The 26,686-nt window shown below is 57.9% G+C and overlaps 1 protein-coding gene across 7 annotated transcripts in view; it reads left to right on the forward strand.

Annotated features, from left to right (window-relative positions):
* Positions 1-42: 42 nt before the first annotated feature.
* Positions 43-26,686, forward strand: part of LOC125334158 (Grid2 interacting protein) — a 35,124-nt gene continuing 8,480 nt past the window's right edge. For 2 of the 7 annotated variants that reach the window (XM_048320718.1, XM_048320719.1), the window contains exons 1-15: positions 43-483; positions 1,752-2,323; positions 5,062-5,216; positions 14,692-14,943; positions 16,474-16,559; positions 16,943-17,012; positions 18,233-18,327; positions 19,236-19,419; positions 20,605-20,759; positions 22,331-22,429; positions 23,542-23,636; positions 24,255-24,372; positions 24,706-25,025; positions 25,216-25,629; positions 26,531-26,618. In XM_048320718.1, the coding sequence (XP_048176675.1) occupies positions 369-483; positions 1,752-2,323; positions 5,062-5,216; positions 14,692-14,943; positions 16,474-16,559; positions 16,943-17,012; positions 18,233-18,327; positions 19,236-19,419; positions 20,605-20,759; positions 22,331-22,429; positions 23,542-23,636; positions 24,255-24,372; positions 24,706-25,025; positions 25,216-25,629; positions 26,531-26,618 (2,818 nt within the window). In that variant the 5' untranslated portion in view covers positions 43-368. Of the gene's footprint in view, positions 484-1,751; positions 2,324-5,061; positions 5,217-7,757; positions 8,191-11,361; positions 11,746-14,691; positions 14,944-16,473; positions 16,560-16,942; positions 17,013-18,232; positions 18,328-19,235; positions 19,420-20,604; positions 20,760-22,330; positions 22,430-23,541; positions 23,637-24,254; positions 24,373-24,705; positions 25,026-25,215; positions 25,630-26,530; positions 26,619-26,686 lie in introns of those variants that run through there. The other 5 variants (XM_048320722.1, XM_048320723.1, XM_048320720.1 and 2 more) reach the window with 4 other exon arrangements.

Below are 26,686 nucleotides of genomic sequence, written 5' to 3' on the forward strand. Positions count from 1 at the left end.
CTCCACGGGCACTAATCTGTTTTCCCTCCTTCCAGCTCCTAATTCCCCCCAGATCTGCAGGCTCAGGTCAGCACCAGGCTCAGCCAGGACGAGCACGGCAATTAGTCTGCCCGCGCTCCTTTGTGCGATGGAAATAAAGTTAATTAGGAAACGAAAAAGCCAGAAAGACCTGAGTGCGTGTCTGGCGCTGAGCTGGAGCAGCTGGAAGGGCGCAGGGCTCCCGTAAGAAGGCCGGGAAGAGGCAGCCACCCGCTGCCCGCTCTGTCCCACGGCAGCCTTTTCATCCACCCCCGGACCGTCCCCCCAACCCCGGGGCTGCAGCGAGGACGGGGGAGCCGGGAAGATGCTCCCAGGAGCCCTGCGGGTACATGGGAAGCGCTTCCGGGGGTGATGGGAGGAGAGTCAAGAAAGCTTCGAGCCCTTGGTGGGACAAACCTGCCGCCGGTGAGAGCCTCCGGCTCGCCTGGATGGCTGCGGACTTCTGTAAGTGCTCGAGCCGAGGGGTGGAGAGGTGGAAGGGGGTGCAGCTCCCCGCTGATCTGCCGGGCTTTCCCCTGGAGCACAGCCCAGAGCAGCAGCACTGGGACCATTCCAGTGTTTACTGGGCTCTTGCTGAAGCTGTCAGAACTTGTACTCAGCAGCCCCGGAGATGGGGTTTGGTCGCAGATGGGTTTCATCCCGCTGCTGCCAGGCTTGTCCCGTGCTTCACCCTCAGCTCTTCCCCTCTGAGTCCTTGTAGTCTCTGTAAGATAATTTGCCCAGGTAAAATCGTCCGAGTTTCATTTTTGTAAGTGCTTAATGTGTGTTCAGTGACACAGAGGGAATAAACATGGGGGTAAAAAGCATCTTCACTGACAGCTGAGACCAAACGCAGAGGAAAACCACACGAGTTATTTTAGTGAGTGTCAATGGACAGTGCAGGCACTTACACATCACAGAATCACGGAATAGGAGGGTTGGACGGGACCACAGCGGGGTCATCTGGACAGCACAGCATGGAAAGGGCATCTGAGTGCACTGTGCACATCAGCTGGTCGGGTTTACCTTGGGCAAAGACGACTCCTGCAGATGTTCAGGGCTGATGTGCCCAGTGTCTCCTTGAACATCCATGGAGCCAGTCCAAACCCTTCACGTGAACCACAAACAAGTCCTGCTGAAAATCCTGCCATTTTGGGATGCTGCCATCAGGACAATCCATATACGGGGCTGAGAGGGCACAAAGAAATGATCCTGGGAGAGCTGAGAGGATTTGGCAAATTCTAATGAATTTACAGTAATTTTGTAGTTGCAAACAGCTAAAATATTGAGTGTTGAGACAAGCTGGTTAAAATCAAGCTGGTTTAAGTTCTTGGATGATCTATTGATTAATGTGACATATCAGAGAAATGAAATAATCATTTTGATAGACAAATAAATACAAGAAGACGCCTAAATGCACCTCCTGGGGAGCGGGGGTAGGTGTGTGCCACAGACAGGTGAGATCAGGGCTGTGCCAGGTCACTGTTGGGTGCCACGTGTAGCCCCAACCTTCCCAGCCGAAGTGGCCTCCTCAGGGGCACTGCCAGCAGCCAAAGATAGAATAAAAGCTGTTATTTTAAGGAAATCTAGAGGAAATACAGGATCTTGGGGCGTTTCTTCCCGCGGTGAGGGGGACACAGCACACACTGTAATGGGCCTCACACGGCATCTACAGGCACGACCCCTAAGGATGGAAAAGCCGTCACAACTTTCTTTCCTTCCTTCTTTTCCAGTCGCAGCCATGCCGGCAAACAACCAGGGCTGGCCCGAGTCCTTCGGGTTCCGGATAAGCGGCTCCGGGCCGTGCTACATCCTGTGGGTGCAGGAGGGCAGCAGCGCGGCGCTGGCGGGGCTGCGCCCGGGGGACGAAGTGCTGGAGATCGAGGGACAGCCCGTGTCCTCCCTGGGCTGCGAGGCGCTGCTGGGGCTGGCCCGGCGCTGCGGCAACGTCCCCCCGAGCATCGGCGTGGTGTCGCGGCTGCAGCACGCCAGCATCCCCCCCGGGCCCCGGGGATGCTTCGGCTTCGAGCTGGCGAGCGAGAGCCCCCCGCGCGTGGCCAGCGTCAGCCCCGAGTCGCCCGCCGCGGCCTGCGGGCTGGAGCCGGGGGATTACGTGCTGGAAGTGGACGGGACGCCGGTGGTGCTGCCCGAGGCGGCGGCCGCGCTGGTGGGGTCGTGCCGCGGGCGGTCCCTGCGCCTGGCGCTGCTGCGGCCACAGCGCCGGGACACCGCGAGGGACCCCGGCCCCAGCGCCGACACCGTGCGCCGGGACAGGAAGCAGAAAGCGCAGGAATTCAGCAGGAAGGTGAGGCCGGGGTATGGGATGAGGGGCCGGGGCGCTGGGCATCCCCTGGGCCGAGCGGGTTGGAGATTCCCACATCCACCTTGGCTGCGCACGCGGATGGGGAATGCTCCCGGCTTGGTCATAGGGCTGGGGTGCAGATTTGGGGCATGAACACCCGAGAGAAGGGTTGGTAATTACCTGGGATAACAGATGGATGCTGCACAGGGCTTGGAGATCCCCTGGGGATGACCCCAAGTTCTTATTCCCTTGCACTACAAGAGCGTGGAGAAACCCACAGGGCAGATCCCGCTCTGCTGCGTGCCTGGATGTCCCTTCAAAGTCTAAGCCTGTCACCCCGCAGACATTTTAGTTCTTATTTTGTTGCAAAAGGGAAAAACATCGATGTGATTACATCTTCATTGTGCTCCTGAAAGCTTCCTCGTGGGTATTTACCAAACACTTCGCCTTGTGCTAATTATAAACTTGATCACAGTTGTTTTTTTCAATCTTTCTAATTTCCATTTCAAAGTAACCTTTTAAAATGCTGTTATGAAAATAACCAGGCTGGTAGGTTGTGGTTTTTTTGATCCCAAGTTAATAAAGGAACAAGACATCTGTAAAGAGATTGTGGGTATCAGGCGAATCCCCTCAGTCAGCTTCTCCATTAAAGATTCACAAATACACTCTGAGGTTTAGATTCATGGGCGTGGGAAACAGATACCTGCTGATTACGGGAGATTAATGAGGAGGGGCGGTTTTTCATGCCGCCTCCATCTCGTGAAGTCACATTAAGCCAAGTAAAAGATTCCTGGATGATCACAGGAGAGCAAGTTTGTTGTGGTGCTGTGAGCACCCCCATTAGCACCTCTGTCCCCTCCCTTCCCAGCCCAACAAAGCCACCCGGGACAGCTCCGACCAGCCTGGGCAGAAGCAGGAAAATAAAGCACGCGTGCTCCTGGCTGCTGGAGCACAGCTCAGCTGGCAGATGCCTCTCCAGAGGGAATTCACAGCACAGATGTTTGAAGTGGATTCAGTTCCTACATGATGCAGAAAATACTAAACTCAGCGGGGTGTTTTACCCCCTCGTTTACCTGGGACCCCAGCGCAGGTGGTGCTGCCGGTGCTTCGAGCACCCGGGTGCTCCTGCCCGCCCACTCCTGGAAGGTCGGAGGGTGCTGGTGGCTTGTATTTCACACCTGCACTGCCCACGGGTCACCTTTTCCCAGCCTCCTGCGTTTGGTAGAGCCCCAGGGTGAATCACCTGCCTGGCTGACAGTGGTGTCCATATCAGTCGCACTGAGCTGGGCTGTGCCAGTGTCCTGGCATCCTGGGGGCATCACCGGCAAGCAAAGGAGGTGCTCACGGTCTCATTTCCAGGGAAGTATCTTCTCTTGTCCCCTGTGTGCTCAGGGACGTGCTGGGGACTGCAGGAGAGGTGGCAGCACCTCCATGGTGGTGGAGTCCCCATCCCTGGAGGTGTACAAGGAGTGACTGGATGTGGCACTCAGTGCTCTGGGCTGGTTGAGAAGGTGGGGATTGGGCACAGTTGGACTCTGAAGGATCTGGGAGGTCTCTTCCAACCAAAATGATTTTGTGATTCTGCAATTCCCACCCGCCAAGTCCTGCGATCCCAGCCCAGGCAAAAATTTCACAGCAGCCCTCTGGGATCCATCCCACCCAGAACACCAGAGTCTGTCAGTCCTGTGCTGGACCTGGGGACCGTGCTCATGAGCCAGCCCAGGGGACGCTGCTGCTGTGCCTGCCCCAGATTTGGTAACCTTGAAGTACTGCCACTGCCAGGAGCCCCCGTGGTGCCCGTGCAGAGCCAGCAGCATCAGGGGGCTCTGCCGGGGTTCTGGTGCTGGTGTCGGCCTCCCTGGAGAGCTGCCAAGTGGGACAAGCTCTTCCCATTCCCCAAGGAGGTGATTCCTGCAGGCTCCCTGGTGCTGCCACCACAGGGGTGCACAGAGAGCCCTGCACACACCCCCAGTGCCCTGGGGAAGGGCGAGGGGCTCCTCTCCCCTTCCTGAAGTTAAACCTGCTGGCAGCACAAAAACATCACCTTTCAGGAGAACCCAACACACAGAGGTATGGATGGGTGGTCACAGAGAGCTCCTGCATCCCACACGAGACTTCCAGGTGAGGAACCAGCTCCCACTGCCCCAGGACAAGGGGTAACCCCCCAGCGTGGCAGGAGGTGAATAAGGAGGGTCCCATGCAGGGTAATTGGCTCGATGGTAATTAGCTAATTATCCTGCCTGTCCCAGGTGGAGAAGATGGGACAGTGGTTGGGAGCTGTCAGTGCTGTTTCCAGGGCTGGCACTCACCTTCATGTTCTGTCTCCCCACTCCCAGCAGCTTCCCAGTGCTAAGGGCAGGACAGAGCTGCCCGGAGGGATCAGGGAGTGATGCGCAAAGCTTAAATAGCTTCAAAAGCCCATTGCAGTGTCCTCTGCCAGGCAGAGTCCAGACTGATCCCATCCCAGCTGTGCCGGAGCCACTCTTGCAGGGCCACTGTGACCCAGCAAAGTTTGGGGGTTTGGGGTCACGCCACTGTGCTGGTGGAATGTTTGGAACAGCAGTTCCATGGCCATGTGTGAGACCAGAGCGGTGCTGTGTGATGGGCTGACGTCTGAAGTGTCCCTCTCCTCCCTTTGGCTGAGCAGGGAGTGAGACACATTTTCCACGTGGCAGTGCCCCTGCCCATGGTTCCTCACTCTCCTGCTCAGCACCCCTTCCCTCTCCTGTCCCTCGCTGCAGGTGGATGCCATCCTGGGGGACCAGCCCGAGCTGAAGGAGAAGGTGTTCACCGTGCTGAAGCAGTACGCGGCCGAGAGGAGGGTGGAGTGCCTGGCCGACACCCTGTGCATGGTGCTCACCCAGGAGTCCCATCAGCACCTGATCGACAGCATCAGGTACAAGGGGCCACCTCCACGCTGCCCTGGGGCCACCAAACCACAGCTTCCCTGGGCCTGCTGCTGACGGGGGAGCAGGGCTGGGCAGTGCAGGCTGGGAGGGTCCTGTGGGAAGGGGTTGGGAGGATCCTGCAGGGAAGATGCCGGCCAGCTTTCCAAGGGACAGCTGAGCCAAGCTTGGTGGCATCTTAGCCGAGCACTCCTGTGCCCTTCTGCCCAGGGAGGGTGGGGGACCTGCACCCCACTGCCTCTGCCTGCAGCAGGGGATGCAGCTCCCATTCCTGGCCATGGTTTGGAAGGGAGATGGGATTAGCTGCAGAGCCACTGGAGATTCTCCAAAAGCCTGGCCAGAAAATAATCTGAGTTCCTCAGGGCAAGAGGGTGGCCAAGGGCTTGGCCAGGGCTGCCGGCAGCTCTGACAGTGGGGGTCCAGGGGGTCTCTGGTGGAGCCATGGGCTGCCCAGGGTGCCAGGGAGTGGTCACACATCCCAGGATGCTCTGGCAATGCTCCCCTGGGGCTCAGGGTCCCCGGCACCTCTGGAACCTTCTGTGCTGGGGGTGCTGACAGTGCAGTTGATCTGTTGCTCTTGGGCAGCGTGGCTGGAGCTGGGGCTGGAGCTGGTGCTGGCACCAGGACACGTGGTGGGATTACAGCCAGGCTGAGACGATGGCCATTAGGGAATCAGGTCTCCATCTGGCCTCGCTCTGGGCCCGGCTTTCCAATTCCTGCTTTAATCAGAGGAATTGTAAGATATTACAGTTTCCATAACAACGTCCCTGTGAGGGGTCTCCGCCGTGACCCAGCGATGGGGAGGGTGGGGGAGTGGGTTGGGGACCCTGGCCATGCAGTGTCCCCCTGCTGTGCTGTGACTGCATGTGGGTCCTCCAGAGCACCCCACACCTGGGGACAAAAGGCACAGACCCCTGCAGGGCCAGAGTGCAGAGGGGACTGTCCTGTCCCTGCCTTGTCCAAGTGCCCATGTCCAGCCTGTCCTGTCCCCACTGAGCATCCTGGAAGGACCCAACAGCTGGGACTGGGGACAGGGATGGATGGCACTGAGCCAGGACTGAGCCATCCCCCCAAACTAAATCAAAAAATAAGCCCCCACCATTCACAATTCAGGAAAATTCTTTTCCTCAGCAAGATCCAGGAAAATACCTCAAGTGCCTCGGATATCCCCTTTGTCATCATCCCTGAATTATACGGGATTACTTCCCCCCACAGAGGGGATTTGAATACGTGTCCAAATCTTCTCCCAGACCCAAGCCCCTCTGTGGGGGGCACAGCAGGTTCCTCCCAGGATGTCCCTGTCCATGTGTCAGTGAGGAGAGGGTGGCTGGACCCGGTGCTGCCGTCTGGAGCTCGCCCTGTGCCCAGCCTGTAATGCCAGGGGCAGCACGATGTTATGGCTCCCAAAACCAGGGTCAAACCCCCTGATTGCCCCCTGCCCCTGTGTGAAAGGTTAACGCCAGGGCCGGGGCAAGGGGCACTGTGGATCTGGCAGCTAATCTGGGTTTAATGGAAATGAAATATTTAGCTCAGGGAAAAGATTTACTGTCTAATCTTAATGAAATGAAGCCAAGAAAATAAATAAAAAAGGTGCTTTGGAGACCAGGTTTCCCAGCTGCGGGTGCTGGGGGCAGTGCCATGCGTGCCCAGCTGCTCAGCCTGGGCTCTCTCCAGTGCCTTTGCTGCCAAGCAAGAGCTGTTCATGCTTTTACTCTCACTGAAGGTGGTGAGCAGCTCCCGGGAGCTCTGGATTTAGGGTGCTGTGAATTCCTTGAGTGATTTCAGCCGGTTACATCTGTCACTGACTGAGGAGGGGTTTGGGATCTGTGCCCTGAGGCAGCACCCGGGGCTGGGAAGGGCCGTGGGGGGGTTCATGCAGGGGGTGCCCAGATTCCGGCTCCGGGGGTGGGGGGTGCAGTCTGGGGGTGCTGGTGTGGCCATCATGCTGTCCTGGGGCACAAGGCAGCCACCCCAGGCAGTGATGTGGGTGCAATTTGGGCTGAAGAGCCCATCAGACCTGACCCAGTGAGTGTCCTGGGGCTTGTCTTGTGGGATCATCCCAGGGACAACTTGGGACCTTGGGAGTACCCATGGGGCAGCCTGGGCAGCCCTGCAAGGCTGTACCCAGTTCTCCAGGGACTGTTTCCCCCTGAAATGGGGAGAGTCCTGCACACCCTTGTGACCTCGCCCATGCCCCTCTTCCTGCAGAGCCTGGAGGAGAGGAGCCCTTGGAGGGCTGGGATGAGCCACTTCCCTCCAGCGATGGCAGTGCCATCGGCCGGGGACTGGGATGGATGCTGGGGTGATGCTGGGGTGATACCAACAAAGGTCCTCACCTCTGTTCCATGCCCCGGGCAGGTGGCTGAGCCCTGGTTGTGGCTGGTTGTGTGTGCCCGTGGGTCCCCTGTCACGCAGGGCCAGGCGCTGCTACGTTCCTGTCTCCCACTGACCCTCACGCTGCCCTGATTGGATCGTCCCTCTGCACCAGCTGTATTTATTTTTGCGCTGTTGCTGCTGCCGGCTGTCCTCTGCTGTCCCCTCCCCTGCTGTCCCCTCCCTGGGCTCCCCCCGGGCTTTACCGTGCTCTCTGCAAAGTGCTGCGGCTCAGCGTAACCCAAGACCCCCGACTCAGCACACGGATCCACCCGGGGCTGCAGACACGTCTCCTCTGTCCTCGAGCTGGGCTTTTCCAGTATTGGTTTTTTTTTTTTTTCCCCTTTCTTTTTATCTCGAATGGATTTCATCCCATTTGCCCAGAACTAAGCTCCTGCAGATTTTAATTTGCTGACATTTTTTTTCATCTGCTTGGTTGTGGATAGCAGGGATAATGCACGTGCTGTGCCGGGTCCTCCCCGCTCCCATCCCCTGCCCATATGGCTGATGTGTGTAGGCAAAGTGCACAGTTGTAGTTCTGCCCAAGGATGCTGAAATCCGGCTGCCAGAGGGGAAGATGAGCTGTCTCGGGTGAGTAACGAACGCACCTTTCCTGGGAGTGAGGAAAATGGGTTTAAATCAGGTTAATTCTGGAATGTGGCAGCCCTCGGCACTGCAAAACCAAGGTGTGCTGCAAGTTAATTAACTCTTAGCATCCGTATTGCCTCGGAGCTGCTCCGCTCACGGACTCCGCCAGGAGGGGGAGGCTCTATTTTGGGTTATTCCATCACCTGCGCCACCAGAGCGCGGGTCTGGCCCGGGGCACCGCGGGGTTTGTCCCCTCTGCTCCCCGCGCCGGGCGCCTGTGCCGGTGCTGGCTGAGCCCCGCAGGGGCTGGGGAAAGGATGGGTTATTTTGGGTCGGTCGGAGTCCCAGGGGGTCACATCCCTCGGTGCTGCTCTGATTTCTGAGCTGGTTTCAAACCAGGGCAGAGCCGCGGTTCCGGCGGCGCCGGCTCCCTACCCGGTGCTCTGCAGTGCTGCCGCCACCACCCCCAGTCCATCCCTGGGCTCCGGAGGCAGGAGTCACCCTCGGGGCCGAGCGGGACACGGGGGATCCTCCCCGGCGTCACCCAGGGCTGTGGCACTCGCTCACCCCCACGTCCCGGGCACCGTCTCCCTTTGCAGCGCGCGTTTTCCCGGTGGTGCCGTGCCAGGGATGCACCAGCCCCTGGCAGCACCGTTTAGGTTAAAAACATCTGTTTGCAGTAGAACTGGGGGGAAACACAGATCCCCTCCGACCCGCAGTGCTGGTGAATAACCACTGCCTCTGATGGTTACACAGCCGCTGTCCTGTTAACCTGGACTGGGTTGGGGGGATGTGTGTGGCATCCGCCCCTCACCCCAGCTGCATCCCGAGGGGATAACTCTGGCTCCGTTTAGACTGTGAGATGTTGTCTTGGGTCTCCTGTAAGTCGTGCTGTGCTTCAGTGCTGCGGGTAGGACAGTTTGGGGGAGTTTGTTCTTCACTGCTTTGGTTCCACTCCGTTTGCTCTGGGGGAAAAGCCAAGGGGTGCCGTGCTGGGCTGAGCTGAGCCCGCTGCCATCGCAGCCACCTCTGATCCCTGACACGGCTGAAATCGCTGCCTGTCAGGGGCTCCCTTATTGTGGGAGAAATTCCACCGAGTCCGTGTTAATAACGCTCCCAACACAATCTATTTGTCTCAGCTTGTTTTTCATGGCAATAAAACTGCTTGGCGTGTTCCCATATTAAACTGCTCCAGCCATCTGTGACCGGTCCTGGATCAGAAATTTCATTTTAGCTATTAGGATTTATGTATTATGGATTGTGCTGCTTCCCTGCTTCTCAACCCCTTCCATGTACCCACTTCTCCAAGGCTGGGGGGAGCTTCCCAGCTCTTTTGGATGTGGATGGAGCATGAGAGACCCCCTGAGTCCCTGATGCTGACATGGACACTGTCCTCCTGTCCACTGTCCCGGCATTCCCACTGGAAAACCACCTGGATCACAGGATGGTAATGGAGGAAAAGCAGCTCTTGTTTGCTTCTGGTAAAAAAAAATCCCTAATCTGATGGCCCAGCATATGCTCAGCTGCCCAAAAAAAAAGGGAATTAGGGCAGCAGGGAACAAAACGTGTCACCAGTGAGACAATTGGGAGCGAGTTCCTTTTTTATTGGCGGAGTTCAAATAGGTCATGACCAAAATGCCTCAGTGCGAAATCTCCTGATAGGAGATTAAATTCCTTTGGCAAATCAAACCCCGGCTGGGATGCAGATGGGATCAGCCTGGCCTGCCTGCACCCTTCTGGAGTCACAACTTTTATTTTGGGAAGCGGTTACTTAGGATGAGTTTTCCAGTGTCTTAAAGAAAACAGGGAAAGCAGAGTGGAGCTGCAGGAAAAGCCTTTCTGGGGGTTTCTTTGAAGGTCTCCGTGTCCCTGGGGCTGTGGGACTGCCCATCCCTGCCAGGGCAAGGACAAAGCCACCAGCTCGTGGGGCACAGCATGGTTTGGGCACAGGAACACTGGATTTGGGACAGCTGAGAGCACCCTGGGGTGCTGATGGGGAAGGGGACCCCCAGCCACACACGGGATGTGGATCTGCTCCGGGGGCAGTCTTTGATCAGTCGTTACTGGAGCTGGAACAGGGATGTGTCAGGAGAGGGTGACCCTCTCCAAAAGCTGCCAGGGGTTTTGGGCTGTCCCCCGGGGCGAGAGGGGTGGCTGGGGAAGGGGAGCGAGGGGCTCCCAGCCCCGGTGCACAGCCGCTGCCTCCCAGCCTGTCAAGCACCTTCACTCCCGGTAACTGGTGACAATGGCCCCATCTGCAAAACATCTGCAGCCAGATGAGTGATTGGGGAGCCTCCCAGCACGGGCAGAACGGGAATGGAAATCACAGCTCCATGCTGCTGCCGGGCTGGAGCGAGTCCCACTCCTGAGCAAGGGTCCGGAGGCTCCCCATCCCCTGGAGCTGTGGGAGCTGCTGGGGCTGTGACCCTCTCCCACACACACGGCTAGATGAGGTTCGAGAATTTGGGGTTCATAAGCAGAATTCCTGTTCTGGGGGTAAAGCCTGCAAGAGTTTTCTCTCCCACATTTTAGCATTTAGCTGGACCAGCAGAGCTTTTCGGGACTGGTAGCTGTTTCCACAGCACGGTTCAGACCTAATCCAAGTGTAGCTCAGTGTTTTAATCCACCCTGGGACGTGTTTTTCTGCACAACTGACAGACTCAAGGTCAGGTCTTTGCTGGTTGTTTTGGGGCTAAACCATACATTTTTCGTTTCTCCTTTCTTTGCTACTACTTGGAGATTGTGTGTGATGTTTGGCAGCTCTGGGAAGCTTCGTATCCTCTTCATCAAATGCCAGTGATGTGCTTAAAGATGGCGTTATTTAAATTAAAGAAGGGTTTTCTCTTTTATTCATACTGAAAAGCGCTGCTCTGTTACCCTGGGGGTAAAGGATGCTCCGTGGGGGGGTTTGGGCCCATGACTCTGGTCCTGGTCCTGATCCTGGTCCAGCCTGGCAGCTCCACCTCCGTGACCAAAACCTGCACCCTTGATGCCGTTTGCCTTTAAGGTTTCTCACCCCTTACTGCAGCACGTAATTTAAACACAAGCACTTTAGAAGTCAACTAATTAGCACCAGGAAGGCATCCCCCCGGAGTTCGGCGCCGAGCCGTGCCCTCCTTTCTGTTACGAGATCGTTCCAGCTGGATATTACAGCGCCCGCAGTTTTTAGGGGAAGAGGGAGGGTTGGTGGCTGCGAGCCGGGGCAGAGCTGGGCAGGGAGGGCAGAACTGGCGCTGAAGCCCGGCAGACGCGAGCGGAGGCTCTCGGCCGATGGTGAAGCTCCACCTGGGACTGGCAGCGTGGCGGAGGCCGGGCCGAGGGGCTGAGCCCAGGTGGAGGTGCCGGCGCTCGGGCGCATCTGGCCGCGGTCCCCGGGCACGGCGGGGGTGCCACACGCCGGGGCGGCACCGGCTGGCGCGCTTGGGTTGTTGGAGCGGCCGCGTCGTGGGCGTGAGCCGAGCCTGAGGCTCAGCTGCATGAGGATCTGAAGCATCTCCCTTTTGTTCCCGCCGCACCCTGACAAATGGGAAAGGACCGGAGTTTCTCTCGGCATTTTCGGTACGTGTCCCTGCTCCGCTGCCCCGAGGGTGCCTGCCCGTGGGGGTGCTGGGAGAGCCTCGCGCCCCACCGGCATCCCTGGGATGGCTCTGCTGCCTCTGGGGGCTGTGGGGACCCTGCTCTGTCCCCGGGACAGCCCTGCCACTGCCCAGCCTCGCCGCTGCCCCCGTGCCCACCGCAGCATCGGCTGCTGGGGGAGTCGAGCGAAGCTCGGATGGGGAGTTGGGGTGGGGACTGGTGGGAAGAGCCCGTCTGGGTCTGCTTTGTCTCCAGGACTGTAGGCCAGCCCAGGGGGAGATGAGGATGTGGGGCTGGGGTTGCGATGGAGCTAGGCCCGGTGACCCCTCGCTCCCCTGGCTGAGCAAACTTGTGGCAGCTTCACCTGCCCCGGCCAGGCTGGAGCCATCCCTGCTGCCCTCCCAAGGGGACACATCCTGTCCCCGTGAGCCCCAGCACCCAGCATCCCAGGGTGGGACTGTCCGGGGGAGCTCGGTTCCCCTCGCAGGACATGTGCATGTGGGACAGGGGGCTTTCCAGAGCACTGGCTGGGAAAGGGGAGAGGTAGCTCCCAGCGAGGGTGGGCTGCAGGAATGGGACTGTCTGCCCAGAGGTGGGTGGCCAATGACCCTCCTGGGAGCTGTGAAATAGGAGTGTGACACAGGCTGAGATGTGCGGAACACGCCAAAGGGAGCCCCGAGCAGGAGCTGATGGCAGGGGAAGGGCACAGAGGCACTCTGCCACCATCCTGGCCAGGCTGCTTTGGGGATGGGATGAAGGTAAAGCAGCCTGGAATGTCTGGGACCTTTCCCAGCCTGGAAAATGCCCTGAATTCACATCCATGTGTTTGAGCAGACTGAGTTCTCCTGATTGAGTGCAGGAGCTGCTGCAGAGGAGGGCCGGTGCCCTAGGGATCAGTGGCACTGGGCATGGGAGTGGGCACAGGGCTCAGGGATGGGGGTGCCTTTCCCATCCCCTCTCCAACAGGAAACGGAGCTAGTGCTGACCTGGAGCACCTGAGGAGGAGGAGGAAGAGGAAGGTGAAGGCACAAGGTCAGCACTGTATGACTCTGTCCCTGCTTCCAGGCCGACCTCCACAAATGGGGTGGGCACATCCATGCTTTGTGAATCCCAGTGGGATTTGCTGGGAGAGTTAAACCCCAGCTGGGTGTTGCTCCTTGGTGCTATGCCAGTGGACAAAGCCAGGTTTATCCTGTGGGATGGGAGGACACTGCAGAAATAGCCACGGAAACCGTTCTGCCTGCTTTAGTGGGATTGCTTGTAGCAGTCAGTCAGATCTCTCCTTGCTGAGGCACTGCTGTGCTGCCAGCACTGAGCCAGCCCCGGAGCAGCACCTGTGCCGGGCCCATGCCGGGTCTGGAGCTGAGCTCCTCAGCCCAGTGGTGAAGCAGAGGCTGGTGCAAAGTGGGACAGCTCTGCTGGAATAAGCAGGGCTGATTTAATTTGGCCAATTAAATGGGATTGTGCTCATTTTGCCTGTGAGGAACCCGGACTTCTCCCTGGTGGGTGCTCAGCTCTGGGCAGAGGCGTGGGGGACCCACATCCTCCCCTGCCCCAGGGCTGTGGCTGCCCTGTCCCATAGGACAAACTATTTATTAGCACTATTTCACTCTTTTTTAGTTGCTGCTTAATCACAAACCGCCTGTGAATTGCACCAATGTATTACTTATTTTAAATTGTCACCAAATGCTCTGCGTGATCATCTGCCAGCCTCGGGTGGCTTGTGGTCTATCTTCTCCGGCACCAGCGCTTGATTTGAGTTCTGCCTTTGGCTGCGGGAAACAGAGGTGTGCTGGTCCCAGTAGATTTGGCATTTGAAGCCTCTCCTTCCTTCTCCTCAGTCTCCACCCAGGTTTTTGTGTTCCCTTGGTGAAGCTGCCCGAGGGAGCCCTGTGGGATCCCCTGCCAGCCCCAGCTGCGTCCCACTGATGCCGCCCCTCGGGGCAGCTTCCTCTGGGTTCTCTGGCACCAGTTTGGCCCAGTTCCTGCTCCGGTGGGACACGTGGTCCCCAGGCGGCTGGGGGTGTGCTCACACCGCGGCGAGGCTGTGATAACCCCGGGCCCTCAATCTCACACCCCGCGAGGTGCCGGGTGCTAACGAAGCTGCGCTGCCGAACCTCACGAGATGGTTTTGTCTAACGAGCGGCTGCAGCTGCAGGAGTTGCTATAGAAACACTCGGAGATACCAGCTCCTCCAGAAGCCCCGAAATGTGTGAGCGGAGGGTAGGGGAAGGTGAGCAGGTGTCGGGGTCTGCCTGCTGTGATGGCAGAAGGAAAAGGAAAAGATAAAGTGTCTCCCGGGGTTATGGGGCTCACCCCGGCCCAGGTGGGAGCGGTGCCTCCCCCCTCCCTCCTGGGATCCTGCTGTGCCCTCCCCGTGCATCCCCTGAGGGTCCCGGAGGTCCTTGCAGGGGCACAAAGGCAACTTAGCTGCTCCTAGCAGGCAGAGGGGAGTTCCTGGAGGTGTCCCTTTGCCTGCGGCATCACCGTGCCTGTCCCTGCAGCACCATCATCTCCCAAGGGGCAAGAGGGTGCTGCCTGGCTGTGAAGGGAGCTGGAATGTGGGAATATTCAAGGCTGGAGCCCAGGAGAGCAGAGTCTGGGGCAGGAAATGGGGAGCAACGTTTTGGGGGTCCCAGAATGTGCTGGGGAAGAAGTGGGTCTGGAGGAGGGGTCCGACAACATTGCTCCAACGGAGCTCTGCATGGAATGGGAGAAGAGATGCAGCTGGTGTCCCCGGTGTCCCCAGCACGCTCGGTGCCCCCAGCACCCTCGGTGTCCCCAGCCACGGCATTCGCAGCTCTGGGAGGACTGGGGCCAAGCACACACAAAGAGTTCTGATCTTTCCCTCGCAGGGATGCCCGGAGCTCTGTGCCGCAGCTGCATTGGCCCTGCTCCTCACTCTCCTCCCTTGTCTCCTTTCCCCAGGATTTTCATCCCCAAGAAGCACCGGCAGCGCTTTGACGAGGTGGTGTCGCAGAGCCTCATCAGCAAACTCTGCCGCTCCAAGAGCGAGCACAGCAACCGCCTGCGCCGCAGCCGCAGCGAGGACCACCAGGAGCGGCTGCTGGTGTCCACCCGCGCCAGCTCCGTGCCCCGCAGCCACGAGGAGCTCAGCAAGAGCCTGCGGAAAACCACCTCGCTGGTCACCAGCAATGTGGCCTCGGGGGCTGCCCGCAGGTAACACCTCTCCTGGAGCCCGGGGCTCATGGCAGCAGCCTCTGGGTTTGTGTGGATGGCGGAATGCGGGAGGGATGCCGGGGAAAGAGAGGGGCATTCTCTGTGAAACTCCCCTGGGATCAGGATGAACAAAGACCTCTCCTCCTGGAAGACTGGGCAGGTTTGTGCCCCTTGTCCCAGCTCTGGGGCACCCTATGTGTCCCCTCAGCACTGCAGGGCTGGCTGGGATGAGCCATGTCAGGAGCTGAGGTAGCACTTGCAGGCTGAGGGGATGTCTGCTCCTTGTCGGGTGGGATGCAGGCTGCGCCAGCAGGATTCAGGGTACCCAGCTGTGCCAGCAGGATTCAGGATGCCTGGTTGGGCCAGCAGGATTCAGGACACCTGGGCACAGAGCACGCTGAAAGGAGGTTGGAGCCAGGTGGGGGTTGGTCTCTTTTCCCAGGTAACGAGTGACAGGATGAGAGGAAACGGCTCAAGTTGCACCAGGGGAGGTTTAGCTTGGATATTAGGGAAAATTCCTTCACAGAGAGGCTTGTCAAGCATTGTCACAGGCTGCCCAGGGAAGTGGTGGAATCCCCACCCCTGAAAGTGTTGAGAAAACAGTGAATGTTGCACTTGAGGACATGGGTCAGTGGTGAACAGGGGGGTGCTGCTGGGCTGACAGTTGGATTTCATAACCTTAAAGTTCTTTTCCAACCGTAATGATTCCCTGGTTCTCTGAGCCTGCGTCTGGTCCTGCCCTGCCCCAGCAGGCGTCTGGCTGCGAGGCTGTGGGAGGAAAGACGGACAATCCCTGGAGCACAGGGATTAACCCACTTCCCGTGCCCAGATGGCCAGACCGCAGCAGCCCCGGAGTGCGCGGAGCTCTGCCGTGCTGGCTGCGGATCCTGCTCTGAGCCAGCCAACAAGAGAGCAGGATCTGGGGAATCCAGGTTGTTCGGCTCCAGCCCACCTTCCTGCCAGGATAATCTTCTGTGTGACTTGTCCGAAGTCCACTCTCAGCACAGTCTCCCTCCCTGCCAGTACAGGACCTTGCTGGTTGGAAATTCTATCAGTAATGCTGCCTTCCCCCAGCTCCAATCAGCCTCCCAGCAGGAGGATTTCCTAATGTTCCTTCCAAAATTTCATAGAGGAATTTAATTCCTCTCTCATCAGCCTACGAGACCTTTGCTCCCTGAACCATATTGTCTCTCTAATGTGTAATAAAGAATCACAGACTGGTTTGGGTTGGAAGAGCCCTTAAAGATCATCCAATTCCAGCTCCCTGCCGTGGAGGGTTGGAACTAGATTAATTTAAACTTTTATATATATATATATATTCTTTAAATATATATATTTATCTCCTATTCCACTTTAAAACCACATTTGAATCACACTTTGGTATCAAAGGGGACCTTGTGGGGACATTCGGAGCATTGGGGACTTGAGCATTCAGGAGAACTTGGGCTAACAGGGCTGTGGAGGGGCTGGGGAAGGAAACAAGGGCCAGATCTTGGACTCTGATGACCTGTTTGCCTTTTTCACCCACAGAACAGTGCGAGTCTATAAAGGCAACAGGAGCTTTGGCTTCACGCTCCGTGGCCATGCGCCGGTGTGGATCGAGTCTGTCCTGCCAGGTAGGAACACAAGATTCAGGGGATAACTTACTGATTTCTGGTCTGAACATGAAACGTTAAGTGCTGTTTGCTAAAAAAGAGCAAAAGGGACTTTTCCAAGGCTCAGTGATGGAGGTTTTCCCATGGAATAATGAGCATCTTTGGTGCAATTTAGATTGGCTTTATCCACTCCTTGTTTTGAAAAGTGGGAAATGTATGTTCAGTGACCGTCCTGAAATGACACCAGTGTTCCCAGTGCAGGCTGGGTGCTGGACCCAGCTGGGTGAACAGTCCCAGCCCACCCAGATAACCAGGTGCAGCGGGTGCCCTGCCTGGGGTGTCTCTGGACCCCCCTTCCAGCCAGAGGTGCTGCAGCTGAAGCCCCTTTGTCCATGTGCCTTTAGGGAGCCCGGCGGAGAAGGCTGCTCTCAAAGCTGGAGACAGGATCCTGTTCCTCAATGGCCTGGACATGAGGTAGGAGCTGTGCCCACGTGTGCCCAGGGGCAGGGGCCAAGCACATGCTGTGGTCACTCTTGGGCAAGAGAAACGGGAGCTGCTGGCCCTGGTCCCCGTGTGCTGCCATACACGAGGGGTTTGCCCTTTGGGGACAGCTCCTTTAGTGCTCCTGTACAAAATCTGGCTCTAAGGGGAGCATTTTCTTCACCCCTCTTCTCTGAATTCTCTGTGCAGGACAGTTTATATAACCTGGCTTCTGACTGCAGCCCACCCCTAGACCCCAATTTCAGCCACTCTGAATTAATCTGTATGTGTTAAACATCTGAGGTTCTGCTTCTGAAAGCAGCAGAGCCCCATCCAGCCCATGAATCACTCCCACAATGGGATCATAAGCTTAAAGCCATGTGGGAATCCCATTTGCACCCAAAGTCGATTCTTCTGTGTATTGTTTGTGCACCAAAGCAATGGGACCAGAGGGACTTGTGCCCCTCGCCAGTGCAGAGCAGCAGCCCCTGTATCCTCGGCTTGGTCTTTCTGCATAAAAACCAAGAGCAAAGGTTTAGAGGAGGCTACAGGACAAGAGAGACTGATGAATATTTAAAGGTTAAACTGATGCTGCTTCTGTCAGGCCTCAGGTTCTCACGTTTCAGCTGATCCAGCGAACTGTTGGCTGATGCAGCACAGCCAGAAAAGAGAGACCAGGTTGAGGATTGTCCTCTGAGCCGTGTTTTCGGCAGGCATTGTCCCAGCCTGGCCCATACCCTTCTCCAAGGGCATCCCAAGATTTTTTCACCTACAAAATTACACTTTATATTCACCTTGCATTTTCTTTTTGTGCAGAATTAGGACAGGCGAGGACAGACCTGCAGCACTGTGTCATTTAAAGGAAACATCATTTTCTGGGTCTGGGTGTAGCTTAACTCTGTCTTCCTGTGCCATGACACTACGCAGGGTGTCCACAGGCATTCCCACAGTTATTCCATGGTGCAAGCAGAGCAGAGAGCCCACTCATGGGGCATGACCCAGGCTCTCCCTGGGGAGGCTCCTCCCTGTGCAGCACAGGGAAAACCAAGCAAAGATGGAGAGAATCCAGGGAATCACAGCAGGGCCCAAACCCCGCTGGCTCTGAGCAGCATGAGGAAGCTTTTCCAAGATAAATGAAGGCAGCTGCCAGCTCTGTGTCCTCACTGCTCTCCTAGAGCTGGGGCAGCTCTGACCGGGCTCTCCTGTGCCTGCAGGAACTGCTCCCATGACAAGGTGGTGTCGATGCTGCAGGGCAGCGGGGCCATGCCCACCTTGGTGGTGGAAGAGGGCATCGTCAACTTCTCCAATGGTAAGAGTGCAGGGAAGAGGGTCTGGAGAGCAGAAGCCCCACGCCAGCTCCCGGATTCCCTGTGTAGGAGGGAATTGCTGAGCACCTCCATAGGCTGAGCAGGTTTAAGGTGCTGCCTGGGGGGATGCTCCTCTCCCCGGGGCACATGGCCCCTTGCTTTGTGGGATCAGGCTGGATCTCAGGCTTGGCTGCTCTCCAGGAGGGCTCATCCTGCTGTGTGATTGTCCTTGGTGTCCCTTGCCAATGTCCTTGCTGTGCAGTGTGTGCCGTGTCGTTGTCTGCAGTAATCCAACCCCGTGCATCCATGGTGGCTGCGCAAATCCCGTGGCTCTGGGGGGCTGTGCTGTGCAGGATTGTTATCCTGCTGCGGGAATCAATAATTGATGGTGCTGCTGGGGAGGAGAGCTGAGGGAGCTGAGGGTTTCTGGGGTACTGGGGGGTACCAGCACCCCTTCTGTGGGGAGCAGGACCTCCAGGCACAGCGCAGTCCCTGCTGCACTTCCCAAGCTCTGTGGAGGCTGGAGGGTCCCTGTGTTGTTGGGGTGCTGCTCCATTATGCACAGACCTGGGAATTAGGGACTGGCTCTTCCCTCTGGAGCAGCACTGGACTCCCCTCAGTCCCACGTTAGAAGCCTTGGGAAGCCAACTCGCTTGCAGGTGCACTAAAACCAACCCCAGCAGCCCACTGCTCCACAGAGCCACAGCAGCCTGGAATGGTTCGGATTGCAAGGGACCTTAAAGATGATCTCATTTCACTCCTCTGCCTTGGGCAGGGACACCTTCCTCTAGACCAGGTTGTTCCAAACCCCATCCAACCTGACCTACTTCAAAGTACACAGCCAGTGGCACTCAAACTGCTCCACTGCCCTCAAAAGAAACCGAGGAAAGATGGAATATTTTTTTTGCAGACTCTGACTCTGCTGAGTCCCCGAGCAGCTCCTCAGCCCTCACCTCCCTGCAGTGGGTTGCAGAGATTCTCCCCTCTAGCATCAAGATCCAAGGAAGGACGTTCACGCAGCAGCTGGAGCACCTGCTGACCCCACCCGAGCGTTTCACCGTCTGCAAGGCGCTGGAGGGCTTCTTCCAACATCGGTAACTCGGTGCCAGCTCCACTCCTCCCGCTGGGGCCTGGCCTGCAGTGGTGCCAGGGCCAGTGTCAGGCAGAGGCAGGGAGGCTGTCACACGGAGCTTTGCTCTCCCTGTGCTCTCCAGGTTCCCCAGCCAGGTGTTCCCTGTGCACGAGCTCATCTCAGTCCAGGTGTCCTGCCTGGGGACACAGCAGATCCTTTAGTTTTTGGTTCCTTTAGGTTAATTTCATCACCTCTTATCCCTTGGTCCCCCAGTTCAGGCTCTCTTGCTGCCTGGCTGTCCCTGGCAGACGCAGATCCTGTTCCACCTCTTTCAGGAAATCTCTCCACGGTCCATCCTTGTCTCCTCATGCTTCCCAGAATCTTGGCTGCAGCATTCCTTGGTCACAGTAGGGGAATGGCTGTGGCTGGCAGAGCCCTCATCCTGCCATGGAGCACATCCCCCCTGTCCTGTGCAGGCATCCAAACAGATTCCCTGGCACACTCCAGATTTCATTGGTGACCTTGTTTCCTGCCCTTGCTTGGTCTTCCAGCAGTGTTTTATCAGAGGCTGTCACAGAATCATGGAATGATTTGGGTTAGAAGGGGCCTTAAAGAACATCTTGCTCCACCTTCCACTATTCCAGGATGCTCCAAGCCCCATCTGATCTGGCCTCGGACACTGCCAGGGATCCAGGGGCAGCCACAGCTTCTCTGGGCACCCTGTGCCAGGGCAGAATTTCATCCTGTTGCAGGCTGTTCTCTCCTCATGGGCTGGGGTGCTCAGCCCTGCTATTCCCACCTCTGCACACCAAAATCAGGAGCCTTTGGCCCCAGGAGTTGCCAGCCCAGCCACCCTCACTGGTGCATTTCTCCCTCAGCCCGTTTACCTGCAGCTGGCTGAAAATCAGGCCTTTCCAGGGCTTCTCTCTGCTTCCTGGTGCTCCCCCACCCCTCTTACTCACAGAATCATAGAATCCTTTAGGTTGCAAAAGCCCTCTGAGACCATTGAGTCCAACCATTCCCCCAGCACTGCTGAGGCCACCACTGACCGTGTCCCCAAGTGCCACGTCCACGTGGTTGTTAACCCCTGCGCCTCTGCAGTGAAGCAAAGCCGAGGCTGGGAAGCAGCAGAGCCCTGGGAAGCGGTGAGGAGGGGCTGTGCTGTAGGGATGCGCTCACTGCCCAGGCCTCTCCTCCTGTTTTGCAGGAACATTGACACTCTCATTGTGGATGTGTACCCGGTGCTGGACACACCGGCCAAGCAAGTCCTCTGGCAGTTTATCTACCAGCTGCTGACCTACGAGGAGCAGGAGCACTGCCAGCAAAAGATTGACAGGTTTCTGGGGTACAAGGCCTTGGCAGGTGAGAGGAAAGTCCTCATGCTCCAGGACGGACACATCGTGTCCTGATGGGTGCTGGGAGCTCAGTCCATTGTGCTGGTGTAGTTTTGGAATGAAACTCTGCATTGAGAGGAGAGATGGTACCTGAGAGGGTGACTCTGGGAGCAAAGACTTTTGGAAGCTGCTCAGGTCATTAGAGGTGAGGAAGTCCAGGAAGGGAACAGCTGGTTGAAGGGCATTTAAGCATTCAGACCAGAGAGGTAAAATAAGGGTGACACAGCGTCCCTTGGGATGTCACAGAAACATTCATGGCTGGAAGAGGTGGGGAGTGTGGTGCTGCTCTCCCAAAAAGGCACAAAGGCAGTTGGTGATCCCCCTTCTCCCTGGTCCCTCTGTCCCCTCACCATCACCCTCACCTGGTTCTGTGGCAGCACAAAGCCAGCAGTGGATTGGGGAGAGCAAATTTGGAGTGAAATTCCCTAATCTGTGTGTTTGGGCTCTTAATTGCTTCCAAATTTTGCTATTCTCAGCTATTCACATTGATGTGGTAATTTTAGACTCAGCAAAGGTAAAAGAAGTGTTGCTTGAAGAGAGGCTTTTGGAGGAACATGGTGATTTTAGCAGAAAACAGAAACAGCTCCAAGTCCCGGCACAAATCCTTCCTGCTGTGCATGGAATCCTGTGCTTCATGAGCACTGGATCTGCTCACTGGATTTGCACTCAGTCACCTCTGCTTTGTGTGTGCAGAATCACGGCTCAGCCATCGGCTGTGGATTCCCAAGAATTTATGCCCTACAATTAGTGTATAACCTAAGAAGTTTGCAGCTGCATTCCAGGAATGCAGAGCAGGTGTCCCCAGCCAGGGGAGGAGGGAAGCACGGGAGCAGATCTCCCTGTCCCAGGCTGTTGTTCCCAGCTCCAGGCTGTCCCTGGCTCCTCTCAGTGTCTCAGGTGAACAGGGCAGTCTGGGAGCATGAGCAGTTCTGGTTGTTCTGGTCCATTCTGTGTGTCTGTGCCTGGAAGCACCATGGCCAGAGATCTCTGGGTTTGGGCTGGTCCTTCCCCTGGGCTTCCAAACTCAGGTGATCTCCCATGTCCCAGTGCTGATCTGTCAGGGACCTCAGAGATGGATTCTCCAGTGCCTTCATCCTGCTGTGAGCCTGAGCCTCTCTGAGCTGCCACACTGAGCTGCACATGGACAATGCATGGACCATGTGGTCCTTCCAGGCAGTATTCCCGGGCTGGCCCCACTTCCTTCTTTTCCCTTGAGGGCAGGAAGGATTTACTGGGACCAGCCCAGCTCAGGGCTGGAGTTTCATGTGGGCCATGAGCTGGTGGATGCCAATCCTGCTGGAAAAATCGATTGGATGTCCCATCTCTGCGCATCCACCCCTGCCCTGTGCTGGCAGGAGCACCTGGAACCTGCTCAGCTCCCTGGGGATGGAGCGAGCGGCTACCTGGGAATGGCAGCTGCTGTGAGTCCAATGCGTCTGGGGGGCCCTGGGGAGCCCTGGGGGTACCTGTGCCAGGGTGAGGAGGGATGGGGAGCTGTGGGGTCCAGCTGTGCCTCACAGGAGCTGTTTCCTGCTGCAGCTGAGGCAGAGGCCGAGGATCGGTACCGCAGTTCCGTCCGAGGGGCCTCCCTGTGCCGGGGCAGCCTCCGGACCCCCCGCCCTGAGGAGGGGGCAGCAGGTGGGTGATTGGGGTCTGGGGGCGAGGGAGCTGGACCTGGGGGTTGTGCCTGCAGTGTCCTGCTCTGCCCCAAGCCAAATTCCTGACTTACTCCTAAGCATGAATGATGGGAAAAGATGAAGGCAAAGGCAGAGGTCAGAGTAGAGCCAGCACTGAGGCATCAGCTGGAAATCCATGTTTTCAGAAACAGAATCACAGAATCATTCAGGTTGGAAAAGCCCTCCAAGATCATTGAGTCCAACCTGTGACCGATCCCCACCTTGTCACCAGCCCAGAGCAGTGAGTGCCACGTCCAGTGGTTCCTTGGACACCTCCAGGGACAGCGATTCCACAATGAAAGAACCAATTCAATAAGAGGCCACTTGATCTAAGGCTGAATGTTGTTTTCAATCCCTTCCATTACTCAGATGTGAACTGGTCCTGCTGGTCTGGGCCTCCCTTCTGGGGGGCAAAATTTATGGCTTCCCTCTGAACATTGTCAGACTCCATCAAATTCACCGGGAAAACCGCATTTGTGAAATCCATGTGAGGAGGGAGATCATGATTCAGGGCCAGTTTGAGACTCTTGATGAGCCCCATTCGTGGCACAAGCCCTCCCTCCTTTCAGGGGACCTGGCACCCTGCCTGTTCCCATTACTTCTGGCTGACAGTGCAGAGCCCTTGACCTGTGCTCCTCACCACGACCTCCCCATGACCTTGCTAAGGACCTCCTGGGCATGTGGTGTTCCTCAGCTGTCAGGGGGATCTGAGACAGTTCCCAGGGGAAGATCCTCTAGCCTGGCTCTGAGGAGCTTTTCTGGTGGGGATTAGCACATGGAGAGCAGCCGACAGCTGTGTGTGCTGGAGGGGAGTCGTGTCTGGGCAGATGTTGGCCAGCTGTGGGGAGCAGCCCCGTCCTCATCTGCCCTGAGGGAAGAGCAGAGCAGCCTGGAACTGTCGTGCTGACCTTAAACCCACCTTGCACTGCTCCCTCGGGACCCCCAGAGCCGGGAGCTGGGGCAGGGAGGTCACTCCAGGTCCCGGGAAGAGCCAGGGGGCCCTTGGTGGGTCAGGGCTGTCGGGAGCTGGGGGCACAGGCAGAGGAGTGACTGGTTTGTCTCTTCCTCCCGCAGGCAGTGACACTGTGGAGGTCCCCGTTCGCCTGATCCCTGGAGAGAGACAGGCTGGTGATGGCACATCCCTTCCGGAGACACCCAACCCCAAAATGGTGTGACTGGGCGGGGGACACCTCTGGCAGGGCTTTGCCCATGTGTGTGGGGTGTTGCGTCCACGAAGGGTCAGCAGTTTGGTTCCTTTCTGTGAACACAGGGCAGCAGGAAAAAGGGAATGCGGAAGGATGTGGGTGAATACCTGCAGCTGGCTGAGTGTCCCTGTCTCGGAGCCCCTCTCAGAGGTCACCTCCCTGGGCAATTAGTCACCTTTAATGAGGCTGATGTCTGCCAGTGTCTTCCTGCAGCCTCATCAGTGAAAGGCTCTTGGGGGGGCTCAGACAAGGCAGAGTAGCCTCGGCTCGGTGAAGCCCCCCTTTAAAGAGTGAGAGACAGGGACTGGTGGGTCAGAGAATCCCAGAATGGTTTGGGTTGGAAGGATCTTAATGCCCAACCAGTCCCACCCCTGCCATGGGCAGGGACACCTTCCACTATCCCAGGTTGCTTCAACTTTCCAGCCTGGCCTGGGACAGTTCCAGGGATCCAGGGGCAGCCACAGCTTCTCTGGGCAGCCTGGTCTGTGGGGACTGTCCTGTCCCCAGGACATGGCAGGTGTCTGGGGGTTCACAAGCCCTGTCTCGATCCGGGCATGGCCGCAGCTCTCCATCCTTTCCCAGATGTCGGCTGTCTACGCAGAGCTGGAGAACCGCCTGATCGGCAGCTTTGCTGGCAAGATGGGAAATGCTGCCCTGCACAGGACATCACCCCCAGCCCCAGAGCTGCCACACGCTGCAGGTACCTCCTGGGGGGACCCCAGGTGATGGTGGGTGGTGCTGGCCAGGCAGGCGGAGGAGAAGACAACGTCCTCTTGGTGCCATTTTATAAGGAAGCAGTGACATTGCCACGTGTGAGCGCAGTGCTGGCTCTGCAGAGCTTCAGCTGCAGGGCGGCAGTGGAGTGTGTGGGATGGTGAATCCCATGGGGTCACAGTGTGCTGCTGTGCAGTGCAGGCACTGCCCAGGGAGCTCTCCTCTCCCTTTCTTCTCCACTCCTCTCCTCGGGCTCGTTGCCTCCCGTGCCTGGGGGCTGCAGGACCCCCATGCAGGACCCCTTGGCTCTGTCCCGCAGGTGGCCGTAAGCCAGGGCCAGGGCTGGCGTGGCCGAGCGAGCCGCTGGCATCCCAGCAGTGCTACTACCGCCTGCACAGCAGCGTGGCCTCCCCGTGCAGCACCGAGTCCAACCCCTACGTCAGCCTGGACAGCAGCCCGGCCCCGTCGCCCAAGCACCGCGAGTACTCGCCCCTGGCGCGACGGAAGAAGCTCTTCACCTTCTCCAGGCCCCCGCGCAGCCGCGACACCGATCGGTTCCTGGACGCCCTCAGCGAGCAGCTGGGACACCGGGTCACCATCGTGGATGATTTCCTCACCCCTGAGAATGACTACGAGGAGGTGAGCATGGCATGGGGCACTCAGAATACCATCTTTGGCATTTGTGGTGCCCTGGGCATGGAGCCGCCGTCGTGCAGCCTCAGGGGACACATCCTGGGGCTCTGCAGGTGGCAGGGAGGGGTGGCGTGGATGGGGGATGGTAGGTGGAGGGCGAGGTGCCACCTTCAGCCTCTGCTCTGTCCCCACCCAGATGAGTTTCCAGGATGACCAGGGCAGCTACGTCACCAACGATGTCAGCAGCAGCGAGTACATCAGCAGCAGTGACGAGGGCAGCTCCCTGACCTACTCCACGCTCTCAGACCACATCCCCCCTCCTCCGCTCAGCCCCCCACCCCCACCGCCCCCCCTGCAGTTCCACGACCCCCAGACCGGCCCCACCAAGGCAGAGGCCACAAAGGGCAGCGCGGCGCCGGCCCCCAAGTCCCTGGTCAGTCACCTGCACCCCATCCCGCCCCCGCCGCCGCCGCCCCCGCCGCCCCCGGTGCCCTGCGCTCCCCCCCTGCACCGGGGGCTGCTGCACCGCAGGAGCGAGTCCAACCACATGAGCGTCAAGAGGCTGCGCTGGGAGCAGGTGGAGAACTCGGAGGGGACCATCTGGGGGCAGGTATGGCTCGGGAGTAGGGAGTGGGGTGAGGGATGGGGGTCCCAACCGTGCCCTGGGGAGCAGCGACCTGTGCCAAGGCTCTGGAGGGCTTTGTTTCATCCTTGCAGTTGTTTGGACCAAACCGCTGGGGTGGGGAGAGGCCCTGGAAAGCCTCTGAGTTGCTGGTTTCAGCTACAGCATCCTGGGGAGCACTTCCCTGCCCTGACGCAGCCAGGAGCTGCCTCCAGATGTGTTGTGCAGCTGTGGGGGGTTTTATCAGTGGGAAAGGATGAGGATGGTTGGAGCAGAGTGATGGGAGAGCCCCAGGCAGGGCAGGACACTGGAGAGGACAGCAGAGCTGAGGGGTGAGACAAGACGTGACAATCTTTGCCATTGTGGACATGAAGTGGTGCAGAACTCTGGAGGTGGATTCAGGCCCTTCCTGGGGTTTAACTCGCAGCCTCTGTGTCTCTCCCGATGTTCAGGACATGCCATATTCCCTGTGACCTGAGCAGCCAGAGGGGAGCTGTGGGATCATCTTCCAGTCCCGCAGGCACTTGAAATCTTGTAGGTCCCTCTCCCCAGCCCTCCAGGAAGGAAGATACTTCTTCACAGTGATTTTTCTGTGTGCAGAAAAATTCCTGAAGCTCCTGGAATTCCCATTTTATCCTTCAGTAAAGGAATCATGCCCGAGGAGCAAGTGAAGACAGAGATGCTCTGTAGGATTTCAGCTGTGTCAGGAGCTGAGTGAATCTGCAGGGCAGTGGCCGAGCCCCCAGTCACAGGACGGTGCCACCAGCCTGTCCTGGTTTCTTCTGGGGACACGGAGCTTAGTGTGGGGGACAGGGAGTGTGCCAGCACAGGTGGGCACTGTCGGACTGTCCCTGTGCCAGCACAGCTCCTGACTCCTCCTCCCCCACAGCTCGGGGAAGACTCAGATTACGACAAGCTGAGTGATATGGTCAAATACCTCGACCTGGAGCTGCACTTCGGGACTCAGAAGCCCACGAGTAAGTACTGAGCCCCAAAATAGGTCCTGGTACCAGCAGAGAGCGGTACCGGCTGGGAGGAACTGGGG

The sequence above is a fragment of the Corvus hawaiiensis genome, chromosome 16 (assembly GCF_020740725.1).
Source record: "Corvus hawaiiensis isolate bCorHaw1 chromosome 16, bCorHaw1.pri.cur, whole genome shotgun sequence".
Lineage (NCBI taxonomy): Eukaryota > Metazoa > Chordata > Aves > Passeriformes > Corvidae > Corvus > Corvus hawaiiensis.